Source organism: Benincasa hispida, chromosome 1 (assembly GCF_009727055.1).
Source record: "Benincasa hispida cultivar B227 chromosome 1, ASM972705v1, whole genome shotgun sequence".
Taxonomy (NCBI): Eukaryota; Viridiplantae; Streptophyta; class Magnoliopsida; order Cucurbitales; family Cucurbitaceae; genus Benincasa; species Benincasa hispida.
The window spans coordinates 37,553,413-37,573,370 of NC_052349.1; the positions used below are offsets into that span (position 1 = coordinate 37,553,413).

General features: G+C 34.2%; 1 protein-coding gene across 2 annotated transcripts; it reads left to right on the top strand.

Moving 5' to 3' along the window:
* Positions 1-873: 873 nt before the first annotated feature.
* On the top strand, positions 874-11,019 carry LOC120068890 (methionine aminopeptidase 2B). Of its 2 annotated transcripts, none has more exons than XM_039020540.1 (12): positions 874-1,040; positions 1,122-1,302; positions 2,754-2,790; positions 2,911-3,018; positions 5,680-5,779; positions 5,873-6,018; positions 6,098-6,189; positions 6,296-6,390; positions 7,676-7,772; positions 9,152-9,295; positions 9,382-9,599; positions 10,622-11,019. In XM_039020540.1, exons 2-12 carry the CDS (start codon positions 1,140-1,142, stop codon positions 10,730-10,732), a joined length of 1,311 nt encoding a protein of 436 aa, XP_038876468.1. In that variant the 5' UTR covers positions 874-1,040; positions 1,122-1,139; the 3' UTR covers positions 10,733-11,019. The 2 variants fall into 2 exon arrangements, with proteins under 2 accessions (XP_038876468.1, XP_038876471.1); XM_039020543.1 differs by having other exon boundaries at positions 877-1,040; positions 1,147-1,302.
* Positions 11,020-19,958: the final 8,939 nt, after the last annotated feature.

A 19,958-nucleotide genomic window follows, 5' to 3' on the forward strand; every position in this document is an offset into this window, starting at 1 on the left:
GGGTGAGGTGGGAATCGAAGCCATGGTTCGCGACTCAAATGATTATGTTATGCTTACTATGAAAAGTTATCTCTTTGACAGGTTCTACCGTGCTCACTAAGACTATTGCCATATTTAATAGTCTTTCTAGTGCTTTAGACATTGGTCCTTCCTCGCTTTGGGAAAACTGACTCTCTCATGCAGTTGAATCTTTTGGTTGGGAAAGCCAGGTATGTGATGAGTTTTAAGCTTTTGTGGACGCTATTTGAGATCTCCATCACAGAGATTCTATTTGGATTCCATTGAGCTAATCGCAGGAGTAATTTTGTCGCTCACAAGTTAGTTGCCATGGACGGAGATTTGGATTCTCAACAATTTGGCTTGAAGAACACCATCTATGGGTGAATTCTACTCTTCAGTTTGATTCGCTCGATGTATAATTTTTTATCGTTTCCTTCTATTGTACTAAAAAATCCTTGAAATAAAAAAAGAGAATTGTTTAAAAGTTAAAATGAACCTAGCATTAATATAAAACTTGTACTTGTTTAGAAAAACATCAAACTTGTACAACCGATCTTGAAGTTAAATGTTCAACTCATCCGTTTCATATATTTTGCTTCTAGGCAAGGTTAGAAGAGAAGTCAAACCTAGAGAATCTTTGATCTCACAAGATGTTAAAACTCCAAAAATTGAAATAAGAAAAAGAAGAAAAGAAGGGAAAAAAAAAAAAGAAAGAATATCACACTGGGGGATATTTATGCACGAAGAAGTTAGTAGTTTGAATTCCTTTATTCGAATGGTAAAAAATAAAATTAAATTAAAAAAAAAACTTCCCAGTTCCTAATTTCTTACCGATCTCTCTCGCTGCAAAGGGGTCGACCAGTTTAAGTCTCATTATTAAAAAAAAGGGGCAAATATTGCGAAGAACCCAATTTCCACAAAAGAGAACCCACCAATTTTTAAGTCCTCTCTTGCTCGGCGCACTATTTACAACTCGGTCATAGGGTTCTTCATTCATAACTTCCCTCTTCTTCTTCGTTCAGATAAAGACGAATAAATCCGTAAGTTGCTCCTCCTACACGTTTTTCTCTGTTTCTTTTGATATACATTCCTCTTTACCCTTTCTTTTTTCTGTTTTGTTGATATTATTATTCCCCCGGATGATAGCAATCGCCGCCACGAACCTTTTTCCAACTATGGCTGACGATAATCACACTGACGTTCCTGTCCCTGAAGATGGGGCTTCTGAACCCAGTAATGGGAATGAACAGGATTCTGTCGAACTTGCTCCGAAGTCACAAAAGGATGAAGATGATGTGAAAGGTGAATGTTCTGTTTGCAATTTGAGGTTCTTGTTTGATTCTGATGGTTGAATGAATAAATAATCATGGGACAAGTTTTCTTATCCTTCCAAATAGTTATAACAGAAGTTTTTCAAAGAAAGATTAATCTTTTGGATAGGTTAGCTTCAGATTAGTTTCAATTACCTGTGTATGCAAATGGGGTTTTAAGAAGAATATTGAAATTACGCAGTTGCATCTGTTTTTCTTGATTAAACTTAGAATATGTGTTGGTGTAGTTCCTTAGGAAAAAGATCATGTTCTTTCACTGATTATGTAATGTTACATTACATGCAAAATACCTGGTGACATAAGTTTATTTAATTTTTTTTTTTTGTGTAAATTTGTTAAAACAGACATACAACAGCAGGATGTTTTTTTCTCCTTAATCCTTTTACAAAATCTCTCCAATATCCTTCAATCATTTAGTTGATTGTCCATTTGTCCTCTTTGGAGTTTTATTTCTGTATAGGCATTTTCGGTTAATAATTTGAAAATTAAGCTTACTTAGTTTGAACTTTTAATTATGCGTGGTCATTTATGATTTATTGATCCTTTGGTGCTTTCACTTTGTAGGTCTTAATCCAGTTTAATTTATCAGTCTCTATCTTGCCATTCTTGTCTCCATTCTTTTCTTCTAAACTTTGGAAGCTGAAAATTTCCAGGAAAATTTGGTTATTTTCCTCTTGTTGATTGTAGGGAAAATAAACACCATGAACATTACTCTGTCAGAGTTTTCTTTTGTCCTAGGTGTAATCCTTTCCAACTGTGCTTCGGAATATATAAATCACCTTTCTAGCTTTGTCCTTTTGCTAATGGGTACCAAGGTCTGTGGTGTTACTTCTTGCATGCTTCTGATATTTTATTTTGTGATGATGATAGACTTTATATCATTAATTCTCTCTTTTGGGGTTAGCCCGGTGTGGGTTGTATACTTGTATGTCTGTTTGCCTTTTCCCCTCTCTCTATGTTGTGGAATATTTGGTTGGAATGGAGCAAGATAACTTATTTTGGGTATTGTGATGGGTTGAATGATTGGAATTTTAGTAATTGCTATTTTGTAGTGATCCTCTTTTATTGATCACCAAATGCTGGACTGCTTTTTGTAACTTCTTTTGGTTGACTTATTTATTTATTACGTATTATATATTTTGGTGGTTTTCTTATGTACTTCCATTTATCTTAATGAAAATTGGTTCGATTGTAAGAAGAAAGAGCTGAATTTTACTTGTACTCTTCTTTGCTGCTGCTTGTAATATTTTTTTGTAGTTAGCAACTTTCTCATTGTGCCTAAATTTAACTTCATACCCTGTAGAATGATTATTATATTTGATATAAATCATATCAGGTTGGATAGTTGAGACTTCTGCTTCCATTTTGTTGGTGGTTTTACTGGTGCTTGTACCAGGCTGATATTTCTCCCTCATTTTGCAGAAGGGACAAAGAAAAAGAAGAAGAAAAATAAAAGCAAGTGAGAATCAATATGTTTAGATCAACTGCTTCTTCTATGTGTGCGGATTCCCCTAGGTCTTGGAATTGACGGGGGATTGCAAGGCTATCTTATGGTTTGATATTTTTCTTTCATGAATAGGAAAAAGAAAGAGGTGCCTCAACAGACGGATCCACCAACTATTCCCATTGTTGATCTTTTCCCATCAGGGGATTTTCCAGAGGGTGAAATTCAACAGTACAAGGATGAGTGAGTATTAAACTTGATATTAATTCTAAATGCTAATAATTTTCTTGTCAAGTACTATTGATCAAAATATATATTGTTTTGGATTGGATTGAAAAATCAAGAGCGACGTATTGAACAGGTATAGATACACTTGTAACTTGTAAGTCATCTTTCAAATTGAATGGAAAATATAGCAGGGTACCGAAAAAAGAAAAAAAGGCTTCTTGTATGTGCTTGTTTGTCAAGTATATTTTACATTTATTATGTAATTAAATGAAAATTGGTTATGAGACAATAAGTATGCCTTTATGGTGCATATTTATGACAATTTATAGCTCTTTTAAATAAGTTTGCCCTTGGGCTTCTTCGGTGGGCTGAGGTTAGCCAGCTCCCTTGTTCATATTTGGGGATGCCCTTGGTGGTAATCTGAATGTTGTTGTTTTGGAATCCATTGGTGGAAAAAAATATAGAAAAGGCTTTCTTTTGGAAAAGGACTTTTTCTTTGAGCTTGAGGGAGTGAGACTTACCTAGATTCGGTCTCTGTTGAGTGGGGTCCCTATCTATTTCCTCCCTTTGTTTAGAATTCTATCATGTGTGAAAATGTAGGGAGTTCGATGAAGCTTTTCTTATGGAAAGGAATTGAGGAGGGTGGGGGATCAATCTCACTTGATTAGAGTAAGGTGGGAGGTTGTTTAAGAGCTGGATAGGTAGGAAGTTTAAGCATTAGTAGCTTGAGATTATGATACGAGACCTTGTGGGAAAAATGTTTGTGGAAATTCTCTAGAGAATCAATCGGTTTGTGGCATAAGAATATTACGTATACCTGCACCTTTTGAGTGGACTCCTAGTGATGGTTGAGAGGCTCTAGAATAAATCTCTGGACTGCTATTGGTTGGGCCTTTTTCCCCCTAGTTTGTAAATTGCTCAGTTGGGGACCTGGGATGGGTCTATACTTATGTTTTGGAGATTGGTTGGTGGGGACTAAATTTGTCTGTGAGTTATTACCGCACATCTATCATTTTTCTGAGAAGAGGTTACACAAGCCTTCCCCCTTACTTTCTTATGGCTTACGTCATCCTCTCACTGATCGTGAGTCTTTGGAGGTGCTAGGGCTTCTTTATATAATTCTAATAAGAGGGTGGGTTTAAGTAGAAGGATTTTCGGTTTTGGAAGTCTAATTCTTTGGAGGGTTTTTCTTATCGCTCGTTCTTTCTTATCCATTATTCCCTTTCTCGCAGTCAGGAGGTTTCAGTTTTTTTCTTTTCTTTGGAGATTAAAATCCCCTAGTGAGCAAAAACTCTTTGGTTGGCTAGTCTTACATGGGAGGATGAGTGTCACGGTCATGCTTGTCCAGGGCCTGTTGCCCATGGCCGCATGCCCAATCCAACCCCCTTCTAGCATACTTTCATATCTTGTATTGTATTAGCTTAGTTAGCTTGCTTTCTTTACATTTTCTTTGTAAGTGAACACTCGCCCTTTTGCATATGCAAGGGCGCCAGTTGGCTTTTTGTTCAGAATGCACTATATGGGGATAAGACTAACCATCACTTCCTCATACCCGGAGTAGTACTCTATAAAGCTGCTGTTGTTGCTTATTGCTTTCTAGTCTACTACAATCTTTCTTTATTCACACTCACAAAAACTTCTTACGAAAACCTTTTCTCCAAACCCGTTTTCTAAAACCGTTTTCCCTAAAACGGGGGTGGAGGTTGCGAGAGGCACTCGGTGTGCCACCGGCAATCCGTATTCGAGTTGGCTGACTTGTTCGTGAGCGGGAACAAGTGCCGCACAATCGCTACGAGAAGCTTTCGAAAGAGCGATTGTGACAATGAGCACCCACAATTGCATCCAGTGACATGTTTTGCATCCGCAATGGTGTCCTTTCCACAAAGTAGGAGCATGTAGATCATCTTTGGTGGAGCTGCTAGTTAGTCACCCTTCGGAGCCGGTGCTTTAATTTGTTTAAAATTGTTATAGTGCGTAATTAGGATAGTCGCTCTTTGATTGAGGAGATCGTGATGAACTCTCCATTGCAGGGTGAAGGGAGAATTTTTTTGTGATATGCCTGTTATTTTTCTATCTTGTGGGACTTGAGAGAGTAGGAATTTTAGAAAGATGGAGGGGTAACAAAAGTGAACTTGGTTCAGTGGTATTGGCATGACTTTCGTCCCTAAAGGTCAAAGGACCAGTCCTCTACTCTATAATTGTTGTACTAAAAGAAAGATCCGTTGTACTAAAAGAAAGATGGAGGGATCTTTGGAGGAGGTTTGTGAGGTGGTGAGATTTACTGCATCTTTATGGGTGTCTGTTAATAAGATTTTTGTAATTATCTGCTTGGTTGTATTCTTTTGGATTGAAGTTCCTTTTGTGGCCTTGTTTTTGTATATTTTTCTTGATGAGAGCTTGGATTCGTACCCAACAAACAATTGCCCTTGTGTACTTTGTTGAGTCTAAAAGTAAGAAATTGACTTACAAAACAAGAGGGGTTTGGTTGCCCAACCATTCATTAAGAGGATAATGGAGAACTCTAAAGCTTCTCCATTATGCCATGGTACAGAAGTTAAAAAGGGCTATACGCTATTCATCAAAACCTTGAAGTGTCTGACAACTTGAAGCTAGCTATGAGGGTTCTTTATCAAAATTTTTGATATCTGGCTCTATTTTCTTTGTTATCTACATCAGTAACCTGTGGAGGACTACATCTGAGGAGAAGAGGGAGTTGGAGCGTCTTGAAAAGCCAATCTACAATTCTGTTCGACGAGCAGCTGAAGTTCATCGTCAGGTAATGTAACTTGATCATATTAATGTTTACGCTGGGAGGATCTGCCATGGTTTACAATTACCTAACCTTTTTTGCCCCTCTTATTGCTATTAGGTAAGAAAATACATAAGAAGCATAGTGAAGCCAGGGATGTTAATGACTGACCTGTGTGAGACATTAGAAAACACGGTTAGAAAGCTAATATCGGAGAATGGCTTGCAAGCAGGCATAGCATTTCCTACAGGATGTTCTTTGAACTGGTAATATTAAAGACGTGGAATCAAATATATATATCTTTTTTCAATTATTTATTGATGGTTTAGGATTCTTTTCTTTTAGGGTTGCTGCTCATTGGACCCCTAACACCGGAGATAAGACTGTGCTTCAGTATGATGATGTAATGAAATTGGATTTTGGGACACATATTGATGGTAAATTTTTTGTGGTTTCAGGGACTTTGCTGTGCACTTGTTATTGTGTCTTGTGGATAATATCATATTCCAGGAGTCATTGAAATTGGTTTATTGGTGATTGCAGGATGCATAGTTGATTGTGCATTTACAGTTGCATTCAATCCTATGTTTGATCCACTACTCGAAGCCTCACGTGAAGCAACTAACACTGGCATTAAGGTAATAGTGGTTTTTAGGTCTGCCGGTGGTCACTATAATATTTTGATTACTCAGCCTTGATGAAGTATATTTTCTATGGAATAGTTGTGGATATTTAGATGAGCTATTTTTGTGTACAAGATTGTCACCTAATTATTCATAGTAGATACAATTGGTATTTTAGTATTTTCTTCCCTTTTATAGTAAATGCAACTCCATAGCAGTTATGTTCTTTATTGCTTTCCAAATGGGGAAAATGACGTGTAAATGTTGTCTTATTGACGAGGTGAATATCTTCAAAATGATACTGCATTTGTATAGAAAAATGGAAAATAAATAAAGTGCTAGCTTTATAATACACAGAGTGATATAAATAAAATATGAAAAACATCACCTTACTCTGAATGTAGGCTTTGGTAAAGCTTTTTATTTTATTTATTTTTTTAATAAGAAACTGAGAGATTTATGTTCACACAAAAGCCAAAAGAACAACCTAAGAAAAGGGGTTGAGGAAACCCCTTCTCAAAGCACTACTATAGGAAGATACCTTTCAATTGTCATCATCATGAATATGCTATAACTACAAAATAATTTCGAGCGTTTTATGCACCACCAAGAAGCACTATTGTGCACATTATGATAAAAAGAACCAAAAGAAGAAAGGTTATGTTCAAAGGTCCATAGATTTCTCGGTCCAAAGGTTTCACAAAAGGGCTCAAGTTGCAATGCCATAAAATCTTCCCTTTTCTTTTCAAAAACCAGCCATATAACACTTCCAAAAGCCAATAATTAATCCTTTTAGGCAGACATAAGGCAACACTGAACATTTTGAACAGGACCGGCCAACTCTTTGCAGCAATTGCACAATGAAGGAAGAGATGGTTGAGAGTGGCTCTTCATTTCGCAGATGAAGGCAACAAACTGAGGGAGAGTAGCCGTTAAATATTTAGACTTCTTTGGTGTGTCATGGTGGCTTCTCTCTCTCTCTTGCTAGCTACAATAATCTTAATGAAAGTATTGTTTGTTTTTCTTTTTACTTAAGTACAAAAATCCGTATTGCTTTGAAAATATTTTTAGTTAAAACAAATTTTGAAAAAGCACAGAGGCCTATCTATCAAGTTAATATCAATGACTACACTCCAACTATGAAAATGTTTGATAGAATATATTTGTTCTATGTTTTCTATGATACGTTTATTCTCTTAAAGATTGCATCACAAAAGCACTAGACTTTTATTTATTTATATTCCAATTGAATTTGGTGGTTGCTTGAATCCTCTACAAATAAACTCTCTTATTTCTTTAGGAGTCTGGAATCGACGTACGACTTTGTGATGTTGGTGCTGCAATCCAGGAGGTTATGGAGTCTTATGAGGTTGAAATTAATGGAAAGGTGTATCAAGGTATGAGTGTTTCAGTTGTCATCAAATCAGAATGTCATTCATCTGTCTTTTTAATTAGGCTATAACTCAGAGTTCTCAATTCATCTCTACTTTATGATATTTTAAACGATGTTGTTACCCGTTCCTGAAGCATCTTAATTATATGTAAAGGCATGACTTTCTGACGTTTTTATAGCATGGGTTTCTAATTACTAAGGAAAATCTTCCAAACAATGTCTTAGGAGATAGTTTTTTACGGTAGAATTGCCTTTGAGAGAACAGGATGTCTGCCAAAGAAAAAATGGTCTTGTTTTTCCGTTGCAGACATAGAACAATCCATCAATTCCTGCTTCTCATTTGTCATCTGTAAGTTTGATTCTTTGTCAAGAAATTTGCAGTTCCAAGGAGGAAGGGTTTACATTCATTTCTTCATTTCTAAAAGAAAATTCAAATGCATTAGACTTTTCATCATATCAACTCGGTCATCTCCACTTTTTTAACCTTTTCATTATATCAATCTGATAGACCCCAAAGGCCCCGAGTGACGAAAGTTTATGAACGACGAAAGCATATCAAGGAGAGGCTGAATATTGAGAAGGATAGGTATAATTAAAATAGGAAGTGGGCCCTAGGAATATTGTTAGTTATGAGAGAGAGAGAGAGAGAGAGGGGTCCACAAGGGAGGAGAAGAGTATTTGTAAGGCCATGGGGGAGGCATTGAATCATTGTTGATTGATAATCTCTTATGAGATTTAGGGCAGAGGTAAGGGAGCTCTCAAATTCTCCCTTTGCTGTTGATAAATAAAAAATGATTTTGGCTTAGGTCTATCACAATCCTCTCTAGAAAGACAACTTTCTTCATGAAAAAATATTTGACAGAACATTGATAGTGAAGGCCAAAAACTAAACCACTGTGATAACTGATAACTGATAACTGGTAATGAATTGGGAAATCAAATCTAAAAAACCTGAAGATGGGCTATGCCGAGAGTGTTGAATGTTGGCTATTACAAAATTTATCCCATCCTCTTACTCGGCAGCTTTGAACATTTTGCTTTTGATCGTATGAAGCCACTCCTACACTGTTAGAGCTTGCTTAATCTAGTGGACCTGTGCATTTCAGTATCGTATTATTTAAAAGAATGTAAAAATAAATATATTACTGTTTCTTTACAGAATGAGAAATCCTTATTGGGAAAAGTAGAATGCTAAGATATGGATGATCTCAGTCGAGGATCTATTCATTTTGTTAATTGCAGATTTTTCCCTGATGAAATAATGTATTTAATAATTGCATATCATCTTAAGCCTGTTTTTGTTTCTTTTCACTTTGCAAATGCATAATGTTTTTCTTGTCCTTGTAGAATACTTTTTAATGAATGACTTATTTTCCTTTCCAGTCAAAAGCATTCGAAATTTGAATGGACATAGCATTGGTCGTTACCAGATCCATGCCGGTAAATCTGTTCCTATTGTGAAAGGAGGGGAGCAAACCAAAATGGAAGAGGGCGAATTCTTTGCAATTGAAACTTTTGGATCAACTGGTATGAATTTATGCAAGCTTGGAAGCAATTATTATATGTTACAGGTTGCCCTCGTTGATACTGCGGATCATCTTTATTTTATCCAGGGAAAGGATATGTTAGAGAAGATCTTGAATGTAGTCATTACATGAAGAACTTTGATGTGGGCCATGTTCCACTGAGGTTGCCAAGAGCCAAGCAACTGTTGGCGACCATTAATAATTACTTCTCAACGTTGGCATTCTGTCGACGATATTTGGATCGCCTCGGGGAGACTAAGTATCTTATGGCATTAAAGAATTTGTGTGATACTGGCATTGTTCAGGTGCTCCTCTTCTACCTAGTTGCTTGATATCTTTGATCTAATATTAAGAGATGCATTAGTATAAATCAGCTTGGAGTTGTCTTGTTTCCCTTTTCATAATGAGGAAAGTTTCAATCTTATTAGTGTGCACAACGTCACTATTAGTAAATTAACTCGTGACTTTACATATCCCCTTGCCTTTATAATGTCCTTTTGTCTCATTCAGAATATTCAATATCACACTGGTGACTTTGATATGATTCTGATGGCTGTGTTTGGGGTGCTATGACTCAATTACTTTATTTTGGAGCTATGACTCGGTCGGTTTGCGACCACTTCGGTGTGTTCAGCCTTAAGACGGCCAATCATAAATCTTTTAGTTCTTTGATTAAGGAGTTCCTCCTCCCTCTTCCCTTTTAGGAAAAGGGGAGTTTTTTATGGACAGCAGGGATGTGCCCAATGTTGTGGATAGTTGGGGGAAGAAATAATAGCCTTAAGACAGCCAATCATAAATCTTTTAGTTCTTTGATTAAGGAGTTCCTCCTCCCTCTTCCCTTTCAGGAAAAAGGGAGTTTTTTATGGACAGCAGGGATCTGCCCAATGTCGTGGATAGTTGGGGGAAGAAATAATAGTTTTTTTAGAGATCAGACGAAGTCTTTTGATGTTTGGTCCCTTGTAAAATGACGAAATAACTTAGTTTTACCAGTCCATCTGTCTTTTATTGTAATCTCACATTCTATAGTTTAGTGATTGTGTTACAGATTTATTTGTATTAATTTCTGCATTTTATAGTTTAGGCGCACTTAGTTGTAAATAGATATGATTTTTAAATGATCAATAGGAAAGTAAAAGTAAGGATATAGTAGTTTCTTTTTTCTATGAAAACCTTACCTACTAGAATATTTGAAAATTGAAGGAGTAAAATAAATAAATATGAAAATTCAAGTACTAAAATACCTTTTGGTACTAAACTTACTAAACTACGATTAAGCAATATATCCACAGCATTTGTTGTTTTGTAAATAATCCTCCACTTTTCTCAGGCCTATCCTCCATTGTGTGATTCCAAGGGCAGCTATGTTTCTCAGTTTGAGCATACCATTTTACTGAGGCCAACCTGCAAAGAAGTGATTTCCAGAGGTGAAGATTATTAATAATGCAGCACACAAATTAGTTCTCATCTGAAGCTCTTATATTACTATGGCTTCTAAGTCTGTGTAATATGTTTTAAATGGAGTCTTCCTCTATACTTTTTAGAGGCTAGCATCTCTATACATAGGCATTTATAAATTTCGATTAATAACTATATTATGATATGTTTATTTAGTGTTTACTTTTTGAGTGTATGAGAGTTCCATTACAGACTACATTCAAGTTGCATCATTTTGTATGAACAATATTTATACATTTGGCAAGTTAAAAGAGAATGTTCAAAATATTAGCTTTGTGGCATAATCTCAGCAATCCATCACCTTATGTCTGATGAAGGTGGGTTAGCTGCAATGCAATACAATTGAATGGAGGTGTTTCTTTAGCGCTATGGTGTCAAACTGATTGCATCAATTGAGATCAAATTTGAAGTTGATTGATCAACTATTACCTGGTGTGTGTTAATCTAACATCGGTACTTATCTACTAATTTTAATTTTTCTTTCATTTTTTAAAATTGAGATTAAATTGAAATAATTGAAAAGTTTTTATTGGTTAAATTGAATTTAATTGATTAAATATACAAACTAATTATTTTGAAAATATTGAATTTTGTATCGATTTTAGATTTTGGAGTCAACTTAAATCAATGAAGGAGATAATTAATTTTATGTGGTTTTAAATTGATTTAAATATTTGAAAGAATTTAATTATCAAATTGATGGATTTTATGTCATTTAATTTTGGTTTTTGAAGCTTAAATTAAGGTCATTTGAGAAGTTATTTATTAATTTAATAGAATCTTTGGAGATATTGTGATAAAATATTTTATTTATCTTTTTAAAATTTGAAAAAAAAAATGAAAGAATTGAGATTTTTTGAAATGGAGAGTGAAAATAGGCATAAAATTGAAGAAAAAGTAATTCGGTTTTTTAGTGACAACTTTCACAAAGATGTTAATAACTGGAGTTTGAACCGTTGGATCGTGCTGAAATTTGGTCAGTCTATTCGGAACATATGGAGTTTCATTTTGAACGGTTGGATCGTTGTTTGATGCTCCAGTTTGTAGAATCCGTAAAATTGGAAATCCCCTTTCTTTCTCACTCTCGCAAACCTTCTCATGCAAGACCCCTACTACCAATCACTAGCCTAAACAATTTGTGTCATACGACAACAACACCGTCGCTTATCTATGGTTACTACCGCTGGTGCCATTGTCATTGGAATTGATATCTTGGGAAAGTTATTTTGTGTTTTATGGGTTTTCTTGGAAGATTTTGAATACCCTTCAAATTTTGGTTTAAGTTTTGGCTCACCCATATTGTTTTGATGTTAAAATCGGATTTTATAGACATTCAAGGCGCTTTCCGAAAAGATTAAAATTGTTAGGTATCTTTTTTTTTTTTTTTTTTGGGGTCTTTGTTGAGAATTTTTAGATACCTACTAAGTGTCCGCTTAACTTTTGTTTTAATTGTGATTTTTGGAGGTTGGATCAAAAGGTTTAAATTTGCTGTCCATTAAAGTTAAAGGTTGATTTTGGTGATATAGTTGTTGGATTGTGTTGATTTTGAAGCTTCAAAGTGGTTTTGGGATCAAACCACGTATTGGGTAAGTTGTTTGGAGACATTCGGGTTAAGTTGTGATTGGAATTATGTTCTAAACGATGGAATTAATTTTGATTTTTGGTATAGGGTTTGATTCAAGAATCGAAGGATTTTGAGGTGTTGTTCACCAAATTTGAGATCAATTTCGAGACAATATGGGTAAGTAATTGGACCTTAGAACGGTAAATATTTGGCTTAGTGGATGATATAAATTGGGTGATTGGGAATTTTGGCCTTATTTTAGAAATCCTAATTTTTGGTTTATCACTTAGGACTTCGTTATGACCTTTTGAGCAAATAAAAGTTAAGGTTGTTTGAGCTCATATTGACTAAAACTTGATGTAAGTGTCCTTCTACTGGTTCGCCTTTGAACTAGTCGTCCCTACCACTTGGACTGCTTATTTAAGATTACTTGAATTGTTTACTTAAAAATACATGGACTGGTTACTTAAGATTACATGGACTATTTCTTGAGATTGCTAAGACGAATTTGGTTGATTATTCTAGATTGTTGGGACTAATAATGTATGACTGATTGAACTATATGACTTAATGGCATTGACTGACTGAAATGGACTGTTTTGTCTATGATGATTGTACTCTTGACTAAGGATATATATGAAATTTTATCCATAAGATAAACGACTGTAAAATATAATACATGAATTATATGAAAACTTATGCATGCTAAGTTATAGGTTTCCTGTTAGTTTCTCTTATCTGGGCCGGTGTACATATATGACTGATTTATAGACCTTCGGGTTACACACTATGACTGATTCAAGTTCCTTTGGATTCATGTCGATGACTGATTTGTGGGCCTTCGGGTTACACACTATAGCTGATTCATATTCTTTCAGGTTCATGTCTATGATTGATTCATTTTCCTTCGGGTTCATGTTTATGACTGATTGGTGGGCCTTCGAGTTACACACTATGACTGATTCATGTTCCTTCAGGTTATGTCTATGACTGATTTGTGGACCTTCCGGTTACATACTATGGCTGATTCATGTTCCTTCGAGTTCATGTCTATGACTGATTTGTGGACCTTCGGGTTACACACCATGACTGATTCATGTTCCTTCGAGTTCATGTCTATGATTGATTTGTGGGCCTTTGGGTAACACACTATGATTGATTCATGTTCTTCGGGTTCATGTCTATGAATGATTGGGACTTTTGGGTCATACTTAACTGATGCGTGCTCCTTCGAGACCACTACGACTGATATGATGAGTATACATTGGTGCCTAGATAAACTAGCTAACAGGTAACCTAGAGGGCCCAGTAGCAGGTCACTTACTGAGTATTGTTATACCCATTCTTCTTCTTTTATGTTTTCAAGCAACAACAAGAATGGATTGGCGAGGGACGGAAGGGACCCAAGATAGAGTCCTATGGGACAATAGAAAAACGCTTCCACATAGTTCATGTTTGTTTCATTTGTTTTAGATAGACGTCTTATTTATTTATTTTATCTGAGTTTGACATATTTTTTTTGGATTGGTTTTGGATTATTAATACTATTTTTATTTTCTTTATGAATGTTTTTTTTTATCCCAACTAAATGTTTTGATTATTGGTCTATTATTGATTTAACATTTCAATTTGAAACGATTTTTTATGTTTTCACTAAATTTATGACGGTCAAAATTTTGAATGAAAATGTGCATTATGTCGTAACGACCCTTGTCTGAGTACTCGAAAGGTCAGGTCGTTACAGTTAGTATCAAATCAAATCAAAAGTAATTCAAAGCAACCCAATAAGATTTCCAAAGGTTAAATTTTGATTAAATTACAAGTTTAGTTTTACTTAATGCCTATTTGGTCAATTCAAAAAGTGTTCAATAGGTTTTTGAACTTTCAAAGATGAAGTATTTAGAAATATAGCAGCAATTATGCTATCATTTGGAGTAACAAATTATAGGATTTTTTTGAATTATGGCAAAATGCCTACATTGCATGTGATTTTCTTGGAGTGCAGTCATGATACATTTTCATGCTCTGGATTATTCTTTGCCAAATCTTTTTTAAAAATCAAAGAAAATCTTGACAGTGATAAGTATTGCTCTTCTTAATCAATTTATGCAAATTAAGATTGAAGTTGTTCTCATTCTTCAATATATATATATATATATATATATGTATCAAGTATTGAAGTCATCGTCCTGACTATGAGAGATTTAGATGAAGCAACAAATCTTTCTAGACAAGTTTATCGGCAGGACAAAATGCGATGGAGGCTTGACGAGGCTAAATAGAGATGGTGAATTCAAAATCAGAATATGAAGATGAAGAGAAATAATTAATGGATAATTTTCTTTTTATTCTCAACAATTTCAATCCCTTATTTCACAAAACTATCAACTTTCCACTAAATATTATCTACTTTTTCTTTGGTTGTTCATCAATTTTTATTCGACAACCTTAAAATTACAATATAATTAATTAATTAATAATTTAAAAAAATTCATTGTTTGCTTCTTTCTTTTGTTGCTCTTTTGTTATTTGCTTCTTTCTTTTCTTTTTCTACTTTTTTTAATTAGTATCAAAATCTTTCTTTTGAAATTTCACTCCACTCTAATTTTCCATTTATCCTTTCTTCTTCTTCCTCTTTTAATGTTATGCTATTTTCAAATATCATTTATCTAAAAATTTTGTCTTCCCTATTTAATTTTTTTTAATTATTTTTCTGCATTATCATAGAATTTGTTGAGGATTTGTTATATTTGACTGAGAATTTGTATTTATTATTTACGATTTTGAACTAAGTATCATCCATCCACCATTTTTTTTCTCAAATATTTATATAGAGCTTCAATTCTAGATTATAAATACACAGTAATTATGTTCACACAGGTTGTTGTCATACAGTAGCTAGTATTGTTTAATGGTCACTAACCTATTCGTGGTATATTCCAATTAGTATACTTAGGAAAAACAATTGAAAGAAGTTTGATCCATTTTCTATATTAAGTTTTTATTTATCTTTCAATGGGTTTGTTTTTTCCAGCTTTTGCTTTGTTGTGTGTTATCTATTTTTTACCATTTAATTAAGATGTGGTTAGTTAGTTACAACATCTTTTTTTTGTTAGCATTAACAGATTTGGGCTTTTTTTTTGTTTTTTTTTAAAAGAAGAATGTAATCTATAGAAGATAGGAGTATTGATGACATTCACAAATTATTAATTAATTATGTATTTAACCATTTTGCTATTTTTCAAAACATAAAATCAGTTTGTTATATCTTCAAATGAAACTTTAAAAATTGTCATTCCTCTTGTTAGCCCTTTAAAGTTTGTGTCTACGGGAAATAAACTTTTGGAGATTGGGTAGTTTAAAATATAGAGTTAAGAAAGAGGTTATTTGTGTTATTGATCACTTTTGATTTTTCTTGGTTTGATAAAAATTTTAAGACATCACTCCTATTTATATATTGACACCCCTAAATTTATGGTTAAGAATTTACCAATGCATTATGATCAAATGGTCACAAATTAATCTCTAGAATATCTTTTATAATTACATTTTTTTTTCACTCTTATTCTAGAGAATTCTATACTACACTTTAAGCATCTCCTAAAACTATTTTCTCTAAAATATTCTAATACTTAATGTTTCTAGAGATTCGACTTTTGTTTGGATTGGACCCAAATACTTCTTATCCAAAATAGATTTTTACACAAATAATCTTTTTTACGATATAAATTTCATAAATATTTTAAAATTTGAATTATTTCATTAAAAAAACTTTTAGCTATAATTTTGGACCAAATTAATATTTTCATTTTAATTTTAAGAAATTCGTAGTATTTATTTTTTTTTCTTATTTACATAATTTGATTTTTTTATTATTTATGAATTTTCATTTGCATGCATTTAGTTCAAGATTTTTCATAGTTACATTCTCTTTATATTTGGAGATTTTGTTTCTTGTCCAATTTGTTTAATTAGTCATAAATATTTCTTTTTATTTTACATATTTTTTATTTTACTTAAAATTCAGAATCCTTAATTTCGTTAGATTGCATTTAATGCAAATTATTATTACAAATCTTTGTTTTCATGTGTTTCATCTTTTAATGTATATGTACGAGGTTTCTTTCTAATGTATGTCAAACAAGCATAGATTTAAGATTGTTATATAATATATATGCCTTATATTTTAATTTGTAGTTTTAACTATTGAGAGAGAAATCAGAAAATGGGAAATATGTTCATTTCATTCTAAAATGCTCCATATAAATACATAAATAAGTCTAAAAATAGATTCCACAATGCTAGCAACTAATCCTACTAACTCCATCAAAATAGGAACTTAGACTTGACTATAACTAAAAATGATCTCAACTATTTTTCCTAGAAACTAGAAATTGACTAGACCAACTCAAAACTAATTTGCAGTTTTAAGTTACTAACATTCTTCTTCTAAGTTAAACACTGCAAACACCTAACTTGTTCCTAAGAGCTTAAAGACGACTCACAAAAAGACTTAGTAAAGATATCTGTTATTTGCTCTTTTAAGCTACAATGCATCAACTGCACTTCTCCTTTCTCCTGCATATCTCTCAGAACATAATAATTGATCTTAAAATGTTTGGTTCTTTCATGAAAAACTGGATTCAATGAAATGACTAGAGTGACTTAATTATCCACAAACACCTTCACACTCTCTTCTTGCTTCAGATGCAAGTCATGCATTAATTTCTTCAACCAAATAGCCTGGTTGATTACTGTCGTTGCTGCAATGAACTCAGCTTCTACAGTTGACCGAGCCACTATATCTTGGTTTTTTTTTAACACCATGAGAAACACCTTGACTCAAAATTTTCAACTTTTCTAAATTTGATCCCAAAGACAGTGTGCCTTTCAGATATCTCATATCCTTTTTTCTAGCAACCATATGATTATTGCTTAGACAATGAAGAAAGCTAGATAGGACACTTACAGTATACATAATGTCAGACCTAGTGGATGTGAGATACATTAGGCATCCAATTAAAATTCTGTATACATTCTCATCGACAGGTTCTTCTTCATCATCCTTTTGCAACTTCTCCTTATGAATCAAGGAGTGTTCACACTCTTACACCCCTCCATATTGAACCTCTTCAATACCTCTCCTACGCACTTCTTCTGACATAGGAACACTTCATTTTGCCTTTGCTGAATCTCCATACCTAGAAAGTAATGCATCAGACCTAGATTGGTCATCTCAAACACCTTCATCATTTCTTGCTTGAATATCTCTATCTGAACATCATCACTTCCTGTCATCAGTAAGTCATCTACATAGGAAATACAATCACAATCACAATACTTGATTTTTCACATAGTCTGTGGATTCACTCAGACTCTTCACAAAACCCAAGTTCAACAAGTGATCATCCATCTTGCTGTAGCATGCTCTAAGAGCTTGCTTCAATCCATAAAAAGCCTTCTTCAACAAATAAACCTTATACTCTTGTCTTGGTATGATAAATCCGTCTAGTTTCTCAATGTAGATATCTTCTTCTAACACTCCATTTAGGAATGCCGACTTCACATCTAGCTGATACACCTTCCATCCATGCTGGACTGACACAACCATTAGCAACCTGATTGTGTCCTTTCTTGCAATTGGTGCAAAAGTCTCCGAAAAATCAATTCTCTAGACTTGTGCATATCCTTTTGCTATTAACCTGCCCTTGACCTTGTTTATAGAGCCATTTGGGTTCAATTTGGTTTTGAAAACCCATTTGACTCCAATCACTTTTCTGTCTGTAGGCTTCTCCACCAAGTCCTATGTATTATTCTTCTCTATCATTCTCAACTCCTCCTTCATTGCCTCCATCAACTCCATATCTCTTTTAGCTTTTTCATATCTTGCAGGCTCTAATGCAATTACACTACTTCTTTTATACATCTCACTCAATAGTCTAGTCTCTCTAACTGGTGTATCATCAACTAATTCATCAGGATCCAGAGAAACTTCTTGTTGCTTCACTTTTACTCCTACTGTTCAGTCCCACTTCATATCCTCCAAAAACTGAACATTTCTGCTAATTACCATCTTCTCTGTGTAAGGTTGATAGATCTTGTAGGCTTTGAACATCATGCTATAGCCTACAAAGATTCATGGTTTGACTTTCTCACTTAATTTTCCTCTCTTCACTTGTGGAACATAAAAAAAATACAAACAACCAAACACCTCCAAATGTGTTAGTTTTGGTTTAGTATCAAACCAAGCTTCATAAGGTGTCTTCTTCTCCAACACCCTCACAGGTAGTCTATTCAATAGAAAGGCCACCGTGTTTGCTACTTCAGCCCAAAATTCCTTTGGTAAGTTCTACCCATGCAATAAGCATCTTGTCATCTCCATAATACTTCTGTTCTTCCTCTCATTGACTCCATTTTGTTGTTGAGAATATGGAGTATTGAGCTGATGCTTTATCTCAGCTTCTTCATAAAAGGAATTGAACCTTTGCGATGTTCAATCCCATCATCAATTTTTACCACCTAAATCTTACAGCCACTTTGATTCTCAACCCACCTCTTAAACTTCAAAAACACTTCAACTACTTCATACTTTACTTCATGAAATATATCCAACACATTCTAGTATAATCATCAATAAAGATAATGAAATCCCTACTACCATTTAGTGAGAGAGTTGGTTGAGGTCCACACAAGTCAGTTTGGATGAGTTGCAGCTTCTCAGTTGCTTTCTGTTGTGACTTCTTGAATGGCAGCCTTGTTTGCTTTCCTGTTAAACAAGCTCGGAAGTTTGTTTTCAACTCCTTTAGAATTGATACTCTTACTACCATCTCATTGTTCTACAAATGCTCCAACCCTTTTTGACAAAAATGCCCCAACCTCTTGTGTCATAACTCAGTGTCATTCACTTGACACTTGAAAGCTATCTTCTCATTCTCAAGGGGATCCAACGAAAAATTCTTATGCTGCATCTTTATTTGAGCAACTCATTCCCATTGGAATAAGAAATGAGGCACTTTCCTTCTTCAAACAACATTTTGAATCCATTTTCTACTCATTGACCAACACTTTGTTGAGATGTATGCCTTAAAGGCTCGTAGTTATATGTTATTTGAAATAACGGTTGATTGTTTTGTATGAAATAATCTATTAAAGAAAGATCCAAGGTTATTTTATGTATCTTAAACATGTATGTAGATGACATACAAGTGGATCATGTTTAAGTGACAACCTAAATGCTCTATAGTATATGGATAAGGCTGGGTACCTTATTTTGGTGATACTATGGATATGACCCACTTTGTAATTGTTACAATTGTTGTAAAGTGTTACAAATGATCTGATCTTGATCGTTCATGTGGAGACATGTGAGTGGATATATCCTATACAAAGAGTTTATATAAAACCGGACCACGAAATGGTTAGTCTCTCTTTATAACACTGTTACTTGAAAAGACTTATATTTCACTAGCATGACCATAGGTGACTCGACTTTAATCATGAGTGAGTTGTGCACTCCTGTCTATGAGGGCAATCCTTTGGCCATTATGGGTGAGAGTTGGTCAAATTCACCGACTCAATATACGTACTATTTTATGGATTTTTTCGAGTAGGGAGCTGAGAACACATCTACACAAGATAAAATTCA

Bases quoted from the DNA above. Each gene is read 5' to 3' on its own strand.
- LOC120068890 (XM_039020540.1), top strand. From the start codon at position 1,140: ATGATAGCAATCGCCGCCACGAACCTTTTTCCAACTATGGCTGACGAT. The intron at 2,791-2,910 runs GTGAGAATCAAT...TTTCATGAATAG, and splicing joins AAGAAGAAAAATAAAAGCAA to GAAAAAGAAAGAGGTGCCTC. The intron at 6,190-6,295 runs GTAAATTTTTTG...TGGTGATTGCAG, and splicing joins TTTTGGGACACATATTGATG to GATGCATAGTTGATTGTGCA.